The sequence below is a fragment of the Solea senegalensis genome, linkage group LG7 (assembly GCF_019176455.1).
Source record: "Solea senegalensis isolate Sse05_10M linkage group LG7, IFAPA_SoseM_1, whole genome shotgun sequence".
Taxonomy (NCBI): Eukaryota; Metazoa; Chordata; class Actinopteri; order Pleuronectiformes; family Soleidae; genus Solea; species Solea senegalensis.
Genome location: NC_058027.1, coordinates 21,648,443 through 21,661,324, shown reverse-complemented (window position 1 = coordinate 21,661,324; position 12,882 = coordinate 21,648,443). Strand labels below are relative to the sequence as shown.

The following is a 12,882-nucleotide window of genomic DNA, read 5'->3' as shown; positions in this document are numbered from 1 at the left end:
CTGTAATTTAGCAGCATTTTCGTGTAATAATACGATAGTTGACTGTAAACTATCACACTTATCACACAAATCATGTAGAGTCGTTTCTTGTAAGAGCCACAGCTACAGTCATTCTACAATAAAACTCACAAAACACTGTGTTATATTGTGAATTGTTAAAAGTTAAAACCTGGAAATTAGTTACAGTTTATGTCAGTGAAGTGATAAGAATGTATAACCTTATTTCTAAACTAGATTTGCAAACACATATTGCCCTTTGGCACAAGGCGGATACTGGGTGAGCTCTATCTACAGGAGACTAATTTTGCATCCCTTCATTGGCAGCTGATTTATACTGCACTTTCTTTTTGCCCATCACAGCTAAGTCTACTGCCTGAGGCGAAGGATATATGAGCCCCTCCAACATTCTTAGAAATTAAATTTCACCCCCCATGAGTAGCATCTGTGCAGGTTTTCTTGATCTTGGCTTCCTCTTGGCTTCCAGCCTTCCTCTCCGTGGGGACACAGTCTCTACATGTTGCATTTTTTTTGATCTTATACCATACTATCTGCAGGATTATTACTGCTGCTGTGGGTTCTTTGGTTTTAAGGGATAGCGGTAGCAGGGACAAGTGACTCGATCAGTTGAAAGTTTACTTCCGATAAAACTTTTTCAGCGAACCATTAGAGTCTGAGTTTAGTGTGGCCACAGTTTTCTTCATCAGCAGAGTGGATGCAGCTGTCACATCAGGTGATACGGTATCATATAGTTCCATTGCGCCGCTCACTTGTCAGTGAGTTGACCGATAATCCACCTTTGGCCTTGTTTTAGGTCAGATTTCAAGAAATAACTCTTAACACAATCTCAGGATCCAAGTCTCTTCAAGTCTGATTTGTCATCATAGGCAGTTTCCTGTCTGTGGCTTTTAACATTTACAGTATTTAGGGAACACAAGGATGCACTGAAAAAAGTGAATAATTGTAACATAATTAAGCCTGTGATAATAACAATAAAAAACAAAGTTTGTCTCTTGACATGAATATATCAAGTTGTGAATTAGCCTACATTTGTTCAAAGTCATTTTGATTCCCTAACAAGCTGTATGTAAGTGGTTCAACAAATCTTCTCATACACACCCACACAACACAATTTGCTCATTGTATTTAGTCTGCTCCAACTGCGCCCCGTGTGGTGCATTCTGGGTACTTTGCGTCAACCGTCATGAGCGGCGAAAGAAGTTTGGAAAAGTGGAAGAATGAAGACTTTACGGTAAGAATTAAGTTAATGTTAGTAATATAGTTTGTTAATTACGGCCTTTCATGTTTTATATAGTTATATAAGTTGTAATTTGTAATTAACAGTAGCAAGTGGCTTCAAAAGTTGGAACTAATATTAGCAAGTTTTAAAACAACTGCTTCAAATGTAATTGAAGCTGACGTTTTGCAAGTGACTGTAGTTTAAAGTAAACGGGGATATGCTTTTTTTCTTCCACGTAATGTTAGACAAACGGCGCTGGGTGTCGCGTTTTCGGCTGCATGCAGAGCACTCTTGTGTGATGTTAGCCGTTAGCGAGGGGTTTTAGCTGGTCGGACGTGAGTGTCACAGGGTGTGGGTGGCCGATTTTTGGTCGCAGCGGTGGTTGGAGGCTGTTAAGTTAGCTCTGCTGGTTAGCCGCCGAACCGCAGCAACGGGCAGAGCGAGCCCAGCCGCAGGCGATAGACAGGGCCGACTGTCGAGAGCCCACTGTCCAGGGGACAGCGTTTGATGCGCGCTGCATAGACGATCTCTTTGCTCACCAATCATAACATGTAGCACACCAACATGACGGGGGGAAACTAAATGCCCATACCAAGCATTGCCACCCAAACGAAACACAGAATATATTCCAAATCGATAAAACGCTGCTAGTTAGCTTGGTAGTTAGGCTGAGATGCATTGTGAAATTCCTGGTTGTTTACATAAAGACAAAGGGGTTTTTGAGTGAAGTGTGCACGCTTTTTTTTAACCATATACCATCTCCGCGGTTACTTCCCAGCGTCAGCTGTGTTTCTCACTTTACGCATGATTGCACAATGTGAAACAGGCCGGTTTGTTGTTGTTTTTGTTTGTTCTCCCTTAGTTTGACACCACCTTCATTCTGACACTTCTGTAGCAATCGCTAAGGTCTTAGCTTTCTTGTGCTTGTACTTTTTACCACAGTACAATTGTCTGACAGATTTAGTAACTTTTGAGATTACAATTTTTCATTTCCTTCCTGTCCAGTGAAAACCATGTATTTTTATGTTTATTTATGGGTTGAAAGAATTCACTTACTTCATGATGCGAAGCCTCCTGAGCTAGAGAGCCTGACGCCAAATTTGCTTCAGACATGCTAATATTTTTTATGCTCTACTTCAGTTATGTGAGTTAAATACATTATTTACAATGTTTTGTTTTATTCCTAACATAATTTAAAAGATAAATTATTTACTGTGATTTTGTTTTCTTTAGTAGTCAGTTACTAACTATGTGATTGTATCATTACCAGGTGATTTATTGTGTCAAGCACACTGGATGAAGGTATGGGGGCAAATGTTAGATTACTTCAATTAGTTTATGGACCAGACAAAAAGTTATAATTTTGGGGGCAGGAGGAATTCTGGAGAATCACACTTAAGCGACTACAGTCCAAATTCCTGGAGAAGTTGGATCAATACACGCCCAGACTATTGAGCTTCTACAGGACGAAGGGAGGTGCTGTTGGGAAGAAACTTGACAAGACCCTTCCCTTGACATCTTAAATGAGGCATGTACTTATTGCACAACAGTTGAATAGTTAGGTATATGTATTTGCTTTCTGATGTCTGTACTTAGCATGATTTAATTTCTTTTTTATAGGACAACAGAATTGAGTCCAGAAGAGAAGCTGTGATCTCAAGCCTCATTCTCTACCTAGGTGAAAAGACAGAGGAGCTAATCAAGGACTACAAGGTAAAGAAAACTGTTTCAAAGCCCTGCCTATTTGAGATGAGGTTGTACAATCCAGGATAGCTGATGGCTTAGTGGTATTTTAATTGAACTGATTTTTTTTATGTAGGATGGAATGGAATGTTATTATTTTAGCTTCTAATTATTAACTTATACATGAATGTGCCGCAGTTTGAACTGCTGCTAACATTTTAATTAGATTATTTTATGGAATTTTTGAAGATTGACATTTATTGGAAATCAAATTGAATGAGACAATTTAGCCAATGGGTCTTAAATTGACTTAAAATGGCTTTTAATTGCATTAAATTTAAATCTGTGATACCCGTAGACACTCTTCTGAAGCTACAAAAGCAAACAAATCATATCTATCTGATCTCACAATGCGGGGAGAAAGAGTGCCAAGAGAGCTATACTGTATGTATCTTTCACATTGGTATTCTTTCTGGTATATTTTACAGGTTTTTGATGATGATGATGCTGTGACTGTCCAAGAGGCCTTACTACTTACTGTATGTCCTCAACATTTTCGTGGTCAGCAAAGCCAGAGATGAACTCCCCAAGCAAGCTGGAATAGCCATTGAGGGGGCTGAGGTCCTTTTTGGTATCCCTGATGTGGCACATGCTTGTACCTACCTGATGGGGCTTATCTATGCCTTGGAACTAAGGTACCCTAACAAACTGAAATACACCTTTGAGGTTTTTCAGATCTTCATAGAGCTGGAGGATGCCAACCAAAAGGTGTCCTCCAAAGACCTGAGCAGTCCAAAGTACAATCTGCCTTTTTTTTCAATGAATTGGTTTTTGTTGTGAGAAAATGGTGAACAATGTTTTATCACTGTTTCCTGTAGCCCAAAATGCAACTTAAAATGTCTTGATTTAAAGCTTGATAATTAAAAATCCTTTAAAAAAATATGTGATGAATTGAGTAATTGGCAACTATTATGTCAATCTTGGTGACTTATGACCTCTTGATTGTGTTGACCCTATGACCTTTCTAGTGCAACTCTCACTCAATTTGCTGAGTGTACTTATGACTTATTTGCAAGGAATTCACCCTCTTCATTTTGTTATGTAATTTTCTTTTCTAGCACAGGTTAACCAACACATAGATAACATACTGAATTTAAGTAGCTCACCATGACAAAAATATATTGTGTTTTATCTACTGAGAAAAAGTAAGGCAAGTTTTTGCACAATTTTATCACATAGATCAAAGTGTTGTCATTTATGGGATAAAATAAAATTTTGCCTCACTTTTTTTTAAGTAGATCAAGCCCCATATTTTTATCAGTGTGAAAATTAAACTTTATAGCATAAGACGCAATGTCAGTGGTATAAATTTTAATTTATTATGCAATATTTATTCAATCATGAGACAAATACATAAGCAAACAGGGTTAGGGTTGTCAAGGTGAAAACATGGTTTTTACTGCTTGGACCCTTGGAGATAATGTTGGTAATAGTTCAGTTTTTTGAAGTGTGGTTGTATGAGGTACACACTCTGCAAGTTGAAGGGCTAAAACCATTCTTCTTCGTGTCCCCTCTGGCAACCATGTTTACAGTAAATATGAGCCTCACTGAAAACATGAACCTACTCCTTTAAGATGACCTACATGGGCCCTTGGGTAACATAAAAACATGGAGGGAGTCAGTGTCAATGCAAGTGGTTTGTTCATCCTTAGTTACTGAGGAAACATGGAAGAGGACATGTTATCGATGCAGATATAAAAAGAAACCTCACTAGTTTATTTTCATTAGAAGCAAATGGAATCATAATCACAGACATCACCTTCCATTGCCATCAATATATATCATCGACACCATACCATTAAAGTTTCATCTTTAATGTCCTGAAAGAGGAGATCTTGCCATTTACCCTGTAATGACGAATGATTAAAGCCTTTATTTACCATTGCACAAACACAGAGTATCACCTTTGTTCCTGTTCATTCTTTATTCATGACTCTACCGTTCAGTGATTGCATCTAGAATATGAATTGGCTGCAGTGTTCGGTGAGACCCGAGTCAAGCGGACTCACAAAATGAGCTCATGACTGTGTATTTCATTCCACTCATTTATTTTGAATATTTTTAAATATTTGGCTTTATATGTACATAATCTCCATTTTGGAACACAGGAAAAACAAATGCTAATGACTGCAGCTGAATTTCTTTCATTGCTACCATAAATTTGGGACACTGCAGATGCGATTTTCCAAAACATAATTATGCTACTGTATGTCAGGGGCAAAGCCCCATGGCTGGCAGCCACAGCTGCTTAATTGTTTGAGCTCAGTGCTCATTCATTGCTGGAGGAAAATACCTTAGTGCAAATGGAATTAACTCTCTATTTGTCTCTGAAGGTCCCACATCATTACCACATCTCCTCACTTAACCACAGAGGGAGAGGTGCTTCTTCTGTGGAAAGTCGGGGAGGAATCATGCAGGCTTGAGAGAAACGGCAGTAAATACTTTTAATAGTTCAGCTCTGTGCTGTCTGTGTGTGCTCCGAGCACGACCCTAAGAGAGTCTCATGATTGACTAGTGAGTCGAGCTCACTGACGTCTCGCAGCACACGTGGATGTTACTTGGGTCTGCAGAGTTGATCAGTGCTGCTGTGCAGTTGTAAAGCAGGCAGATTTAGGGACTGCACGCACTGGAGTGTGGTGGTCGCCATTAGTCAGCGCTTTCAAAACAGCAAGAGGCCTTTACCATAAACAGGGCGCACAGCAGTGGCGATGGCTCGAAGACAACAAGGGAAGCTCAGCTTCCTCTAAAATGTCGTCAAATATGTACTGCGTTGTATTTACATTTCAATACTAGTGATTTCTATATTCCCGTAGCAGCCTCCACATTAAAACCATTTGAAGCTCAGCTTCAACTGTTCTCTATGGGACGAAACACAATAGTTGTTTTGTTTTTCACTGCGGTGAGTTTGACAATGATTGGACAAAATGGCAAAAACGTCACTTCCACGAAATTCGGCTGAACGGGTTATGATTCGGCTCGCGATTGCCGGCTTTCAGCAGTGCTGTTGCTAAATATTGAGATTTTAGAAATGTCCTTGCTAAATGTTGGAGCTTACCACACATTTTAAGGATTTGTAAGTCTCTTTAACTGATCTACTGTTCAGCATTGTCCAATTTTATTCCCATGTTGGACGTTGCGCTCAGGACTCTTCCATTGTCTGACAACGTCACATAGTATCGGCTCAGCTCACTTAGAACCTCGCCAGAGCAAGGACTAAAAAAGCACCAGGAACTACCCAAAATGGAAAACTTATAGTTAAGATATACACTTAAACTGGTGTAGCTTGTTAGGCTGTTTTTGTATGTCAATACCGACTACGTCACTATCACATACAACTACACTTTAAAAAGAAATTCTAAAATAGTTTTAATTTTATGAACTATCATTCCTTGTTTTTTTTTCCTCTGACACATTTGGTAAACCCCAGACATGAGCTGAAAGCTGACATAATGTTTTCACGTTAACACAACATGGTGTTTTGCTTTTAACAGCTTTACTCTTGAAGACACAGTACACGCCAGGTCATTATTCTTTCATCTCCCTTCACAGAGACTCCTTATTATTTTCTTCACCCTCTAATTTTACACTCTTGATCGCACTGACAAGATTTAAAGTGAAAGTCAACTGGCAGAACCCCACTGCTCGCCGATAAAATTGTCTGTGACAATAAAAGCAGTGTAGAGGAATTGCACTGAACTTCTGCCAGCTGAAAGCCATGAAGAGAAACAGATTCAAATGTGTGATTGGATTAATAATTATCCTGAGAAAATGTTTTATCCATGTGAACATACTGTATGATAGGACTTAAAGAACTGTCATATGTAGGTTCAGTATGACTGGGTAAAAAGTTGATCGATCAAATACTCACATTTTGGGATTGCAGTGATCCGTCCTGAGCTCCTATAATCAGATGAGGATCTGAAATTTGGTTTATTGTGTGATTCTCTTTTAGACTCCCCTCTTTTTGCAGCATAGGCAGTTTCTATCCGTGTCAGAGCAACAATCATTCCACTGAGGGGTCTTGCAAATTCTGATGTTTTGGATTCTCTTCTGCGGGAGTTTTCTCTGATTTAAAACCTCATCATTTTTGTTGTCTTTAATGTTGAAATCAAAACGTTCCGACTGTGTGTCCACCTGCAGCTCTGAAGACACTTCTGGAGGTGCCGGTGGGAAGTCGCCTTCTCAGACTCGGTGCCAAAGGACCTGATGCGATAGGTGAGTGACAACACAGAACTTTTGTTGTATGTGTTACACTTGCTCACTTTTTTTTATTTTCACTCAGCTCAGATTCTATAAGACTTGTGTGATCCTGTTACACAAAGCATCCTGTGGGGGTGTTTTCAATATAGAGACGGATCAATACAGTTGAATGAGTTTTTAGGCAGATGCTTGCACTCGTGTCCGAAGCCAACAATGATATTTTCACTGGGGTGGACAGTTAATGTGGCCATTTACATCTGTGCTTAAGGCTGCTGTGTCACAACTTTTACCCAGGTGAAGTGAAGTGCAAACCATTATTAAAAAAACCTGAAACAATTTTACAAATCCCAAAAGAAATTAACCAAAGCAAAAACTAATTTAGATTTTTCGAAAAACAAATGTACAAAAGCCACAAAGTCCTTACGGAAAAGGAATGTACCAAATGCTGCAAGTGACCTGGAAGTGATAAAGTGAGCGGCCAATTATTTTTGACACTAAGATAAGAAATAATACAGTGAAAATGATGGCAAAAGTTTGTTATAAGAAAGAAATGAGTGGCTCTTATTTTGAAAGCCAGGTTGAAAAGGAAGTTGTGCTATATAAGATAAGACGGAATAGTGCCTTGTAAATTTGTTTTTCAAAATTGTATAATCCCTTTCTGTAAGGACTGCGGCTTTTGTTTTTCAGTGTTTCACGTTTTGTTATAATGGTTTGCACTTGCAGGCCACCGTAGTTTTTTGCCCACTATGTGTCAGTATTGGGAAAAGGAGAATGTTTGTTTAAAATCCTCCAAATACAAAACTGTGCTTTTTTAGCATGAACCCTGATGTGATTTACGTGTCCAGATCAGACAAAGTATTTGTTTGTCACGTGGGGGTTTCCTGAGCGGTTTTATTGTCGGCTGAATGGAGCGCAGCGGGCTGCAATGAAGCCAGCACATGTCCACAGCCGTCACCCTGCTAATATACTCAAGCTCCTGCAGGTTCCAAAGAGCTGCAGGATTTACTGGATGTGTGCTTTGTCAGATGCTGCAGAATTGAGGAGTGACCTAGCAATTACTTTAACAGATCGTTCATCAACTACCAGGAGAACAGTGGGGCGGATGGGAAACAGAGAGAGAGACAGAGAGAGAGAGACCACAGTAAAGAGAGGAAATCAATTCAGCATTCGGCTTGGCTGAGCCTTCTTAAAAGTTCACGAACTCCTCCGAAACTTAATATTATCACAAGACTAAGTTCTTGTCAAGCTTTTAAAGCGGTCTCACTGATTACATGTTTTCAGATTAATCAAACTCAATCCATTGCAACAACAAAACTTTAGACTTGATACAGTCTGGTGCATTTATTCATTCAGTATGTACATACATACAGTATTTATGTTAGACTGCATTGTGTTTCTGCACTGCTAAGATTATGGGGTTTAAAGAGATGGTTCAAGTTGTTTGGTGTGTTTTGTATAGGGTGTGACACATAGTCAGAGGGCAGGGGTGGTTATTTACTGACAAACAGCCTCCTCCCACGAGCAGAGAGAGCCACCTGCTTGTGGATTTCAGGCTCCTGAGTGGATAAAATGTTATGTCGAAAAGTTTCTACGACATCTACTGTGAGACTCCTGGGACCTCAGAGACCCATGTCACTGAGGAAACACGCTTGTTACGTCCCCGTAAAATCCAGGGAATGAGGGGAGTAACAATGCATAACAAACCTCGGGATATCTTAGAAGAAGAAAGGCTATAAAACTTTTATTTACAATGAATTAACACAATGTAAACTTGAAGCAAGCTGCTCTAAAAGTAGCTGATCGGCCTACAAGAGAGGGAAAGACACCATTAACTTAAACAGCCAGATCAAACCAACCTTTAACCATCAGAGTAAAATACACCCTTTCTTTATTGGAGAAGGTATCACATGTATTGTGAACAAAGGGTAAGAAAAAGGTTGAATGGAGAAAACACGCAGCTTCCTAAGCTGCACATAGAAACACACTGATCAGTGACTTGCAGGCACAACTCGTAAGATGCCCGTCTCAGCTTTTTCCCCAGTTTTTCATCTCCACAGATTGCTTGTTGAATTGGAGGCACCTGTGGAACAAGCAAAAATAGGCGGGCCCACAAAGCACACAGCAAACGCAGGATAGGGAGTCATAATATAAAGCTATCTAACAAGACGTTTGTCTGAGAGAGGAAGAGGAGGGCGCGTGGTCTGGTTGTGAATTTGATGCCAGTTGCAGCTAAGTGGAAAATCCACACTGCGGAGATTTATTAACACTTGTGTAAAATGTGACATTGTTATCAAAAATGCTCACTGAGCTCACTGTGTCCTTCTTGCACTGTCTCTCCCGCAGTCATTGAAGCTGTGTCTCTTCAAGGACAGAAGGAGGAGACCAGCCTGACGTCCACAGGCGCCTATGTGATCGGAAACACATCACTGGACTTTCAAAGAGGGACGGACAGACAGACACTCAGGACACATGGTCCACTCAAAGCTGATTATATAATCAAGGTGAAGCTAAGGAAACACACTAATGGTAGTCTTGGTGACCAGTCAAAGACAGTTTTGTACAACACTTTTTCGATCACACATGCATGGCTATACTTTCTTTTTCCAACAACACAAGTTGTGCTTGTTGTGAATCTGCCTCACGTTCACAGTTCCACTGTTGAAAATAATCACAAAAGCAGCAAATCTACAGGTGGAAAAAAGATCACAACAAATGCCTTTTCTTCATGGACATTGGAAACTATTTTGAGACCAACTGTCACATCGATGGTTTCTGGTTCTTTTATATGCTTGATAACGGGGTTATTATACAGTAGAAAGCAGCGTGGAGGCCCGTGACCATGTTGCAGCTTACATTGTTTTTTCAGATTTATGACTTAGTCGTGTTCAAACTCAGCTTGAATGGAGACGGATGGAATTTGTGGCTGAGATGGCAACGAGTCACAGACACAAATTGCATCCCTCCCTGATAAATCACAGCTCAAACGTCTTATTTCCATTTTGACATATCCAGCTCTTAAACCTAATAAGCATGTTCTGCACTGTCGGCAAGTCTCTATTAATGTGGTTAGTGGTAATTTAATAGATACACTGCGAGGAGTGTCATCCAAATCCTTGATTTCCTACAGTTTATCTGACTAGAGAAGATTTATTCAGTTTGTGTTGGAAGCAGAGCACTGACTCCTCGTATCCAGTCAGTCTGTCATCAGCTGCATACTCGTGCTGATGGTAACACATTTTAGTGGAAAATAACTGAGTGTATGCTCAGTGACATGGGTATATATAAACTTGTATTCTCTTTTCAAAGTAATGTGCCACTATGCCATTATGCTTTATTTATTAATAAAAAGCAGTCTTGTATAAAGTACCTAAAAAAATACTTGAGTAAAAGTATCTTATCAATGACTTTTATAATATTACTTAAGTAAAAGTCTTGATATAGTATATGACATTTACTGTACTCAAGTATGAAAAGTAATTTTCAGATATAAAATGTACTTTAGTTTTCAAAGTAAATGTATTAAAAAAAAAAAAAGTGAGGAGGATTGAGGGCGAGTTGTCTTTCAACTGGAAGTTTGTGGGTTCAATTCCTGGCTCTGCTAGTCTATAATGTGTCCTTGAGGAAGACGCTTAAAACCATGTTGCATAGGTGAATGGGTGAATTGCAAATCTGTAGCATAAAGCAGCTCATCAAGACAAGCTCTATATAATTACAGACCATTACCAACACTTCTTCTTCTGATGATTTTATTTGGTAGTAACGAGTAACAAAGATAGTTAGAGGAAAAGTAGTGGAGTAAAAGTTGCTAGAAATATGTATAGCAAAGTAAAGTACAGATATGTGAATTTTGTACTGAACGTTGTAAAATAGTTGTATCAAAGGTCCGTGTACGAAAGGCACATTTAGTAGTTTGGTCATCCAGTCCACATCTGCTGTGAGGTTGCGATAAATGAGTTACACCTCAGTTACATCATCAAAAGAAAAAGAAAAGCTCACCTTTTTTACCATCTAAGGAAGCTCTCTGCCCTTTGAACAAACATGTAACTCTGGAAGATTGTATGATTGAAAGAGTTCATTTTGTGTCAAAATGTCAAACTGAAAGTTCAGCATAAGGTTGATCAAAACTCCGAGTAAAAGTGACTGGATGCAAGATGTTCCAACAGGAATTGGAAACATTCTAAAAAGCCTCAGTCCGGAATTTAAATTTAAGTTCTGTAAATATTCTGCAGCCCATCAACATATCAAAGCTGCAGCGTCAATATTAAGGTACACATTACAGTTAATGTACAATAAATCATGACTCACAATGGTTGTTTATTCCACATCTGAACATGTCTTATCATATTCTTTATTCTCCTTTACACCAACTTATATAACATAAAGCTTCTTTTCTGTACTGTTCTGTCCAGTTGAAGTATAGAGGCCCTCAGGACACAGTCGTGCAGTTTCTATTCTACCAGCCAATTAGATACCAGTGGAGAGAAACTGACTTCTTCCCCTGCTCCGTTTCTTGTGGAGGAGGTAAGAGGACCATCAAGCATCTGCATGTCTGAATAACGATTTGACATTATTTGGGTTTAATTTTTGTCATCTTCAGGAGTTATAGGAAGGCAATCATTTGAGTTATGTTAAGTAAGTTAACAGCCTTTTGTCACATTTCCTCCTTCAGGTTATCAGCTGAACTCTGCCGAGTGCATAGACGTCCGGTCCAACCTGACCCTGCCTGAGCACCACTGCAACAGCTATCCTGAAAACACCAAACCAACACCGAAGCTCAAGGAGTGCAACATGGACCCCTGCAAAGAAGGGTACACATTTTTATCAGCTGCATCACAACTATATTTTGATGATGTTTACCTCTTGGCGACAGTTAAGATTTTTTAAGTGTATTGACTTTTCTGCCCATGGTCCAAAAATATGCAGATTTGGTGATTAGGAAAGTTTGACACACATAGGTGTGAGAGTGAATGCTTGTTTGTCTCTGTGTGACCATGTGATCGACTGGCGATCTGTCCAGTGGGTATCCCGCCTTTCGACCTACAGTATGTCAGCTACTATTTTGCTGCTACCAGAATTTAGAACTGTATATTGGACCTGTAAGAGTGATTCTCCGTACACTTTCACTTTTCACATATGCTTCTCCAAGATTCTCCATGACAGCTATCCTGACATAATTGCCTTATAAAGTGACTTTATTTCTTTTCTCCTCCAGTGATGGATTTAAAGAGGTGATGCCATATGATCATTTCCAGCCTCTGCCTCGGTGAGTAACATTTAAAAAGAGACAGTTCCTTGAGTGTTTTCTTCTTCTTTTTTTTTCCATTTGACATGTTTCCAGTTTGGAGAGTTTGTTGTTGGATGAGATTTAAATCAGGATGTGAGTGGGCGCAAAGTTTTGTGAAATTTGCGATTGCGATTACTGGTTGGAGAGCTCCTTGTGTTGCACCCTGCAGTAACCGGGAGTCTAAGTCCCAGTAAGGAGTTTGTAAATAAGAGTTATGGAGACACTATTCAACACATTAAATGCACCTCCCAGGGAGTGCTGCAGTAAATCGTCCACACAAGATGCTTGGAGGAATTTATGGCCATGAAAAAGTGACATGACAGCCCTCCAGTGCACGGAGCCCCTGTTTCATACAGTAGAAAATACACACTCACTTTTAATAGTTGAGTTTTATTTTTGTTAAGTTTTTACTTAATTT

General features: G+C 39.4%; 1 protein-coding gene across 1 annotated transcript in view; it reads left to right on the top strand.

Moving 5' to 3' along the window:
* Positions 1-12,882, top strand: part of LOC122772552 (ADAMTS-like protein 3) — a 40,865-nt gene that overhangs the window by 21,998 nt on the left and 5,985 nt on the right. The window contains exons 6-10 of the mRNA XM_044030717.1: positions 7,121-7,195; positions 9,524-9,681; positions 11,590-11,701; positions 11,850-11,988; positions 12,393-12,443. Of these exons, the coding sequence (XP_043886652.1) occupies positions 7,121-7,195; positions 9,524-9,681; positions 11,590-11,701; positions 11,850-11,988; positions 12,393-12,443 (535 nt within the window). The remainder of the gene's footprint in view (positions 1-7,120; positions 7,196-9,523; positions 9,682-11,589; positions 11,702-11,849; positions 11,989-12,392; positions 12,444-12,882) is intronic.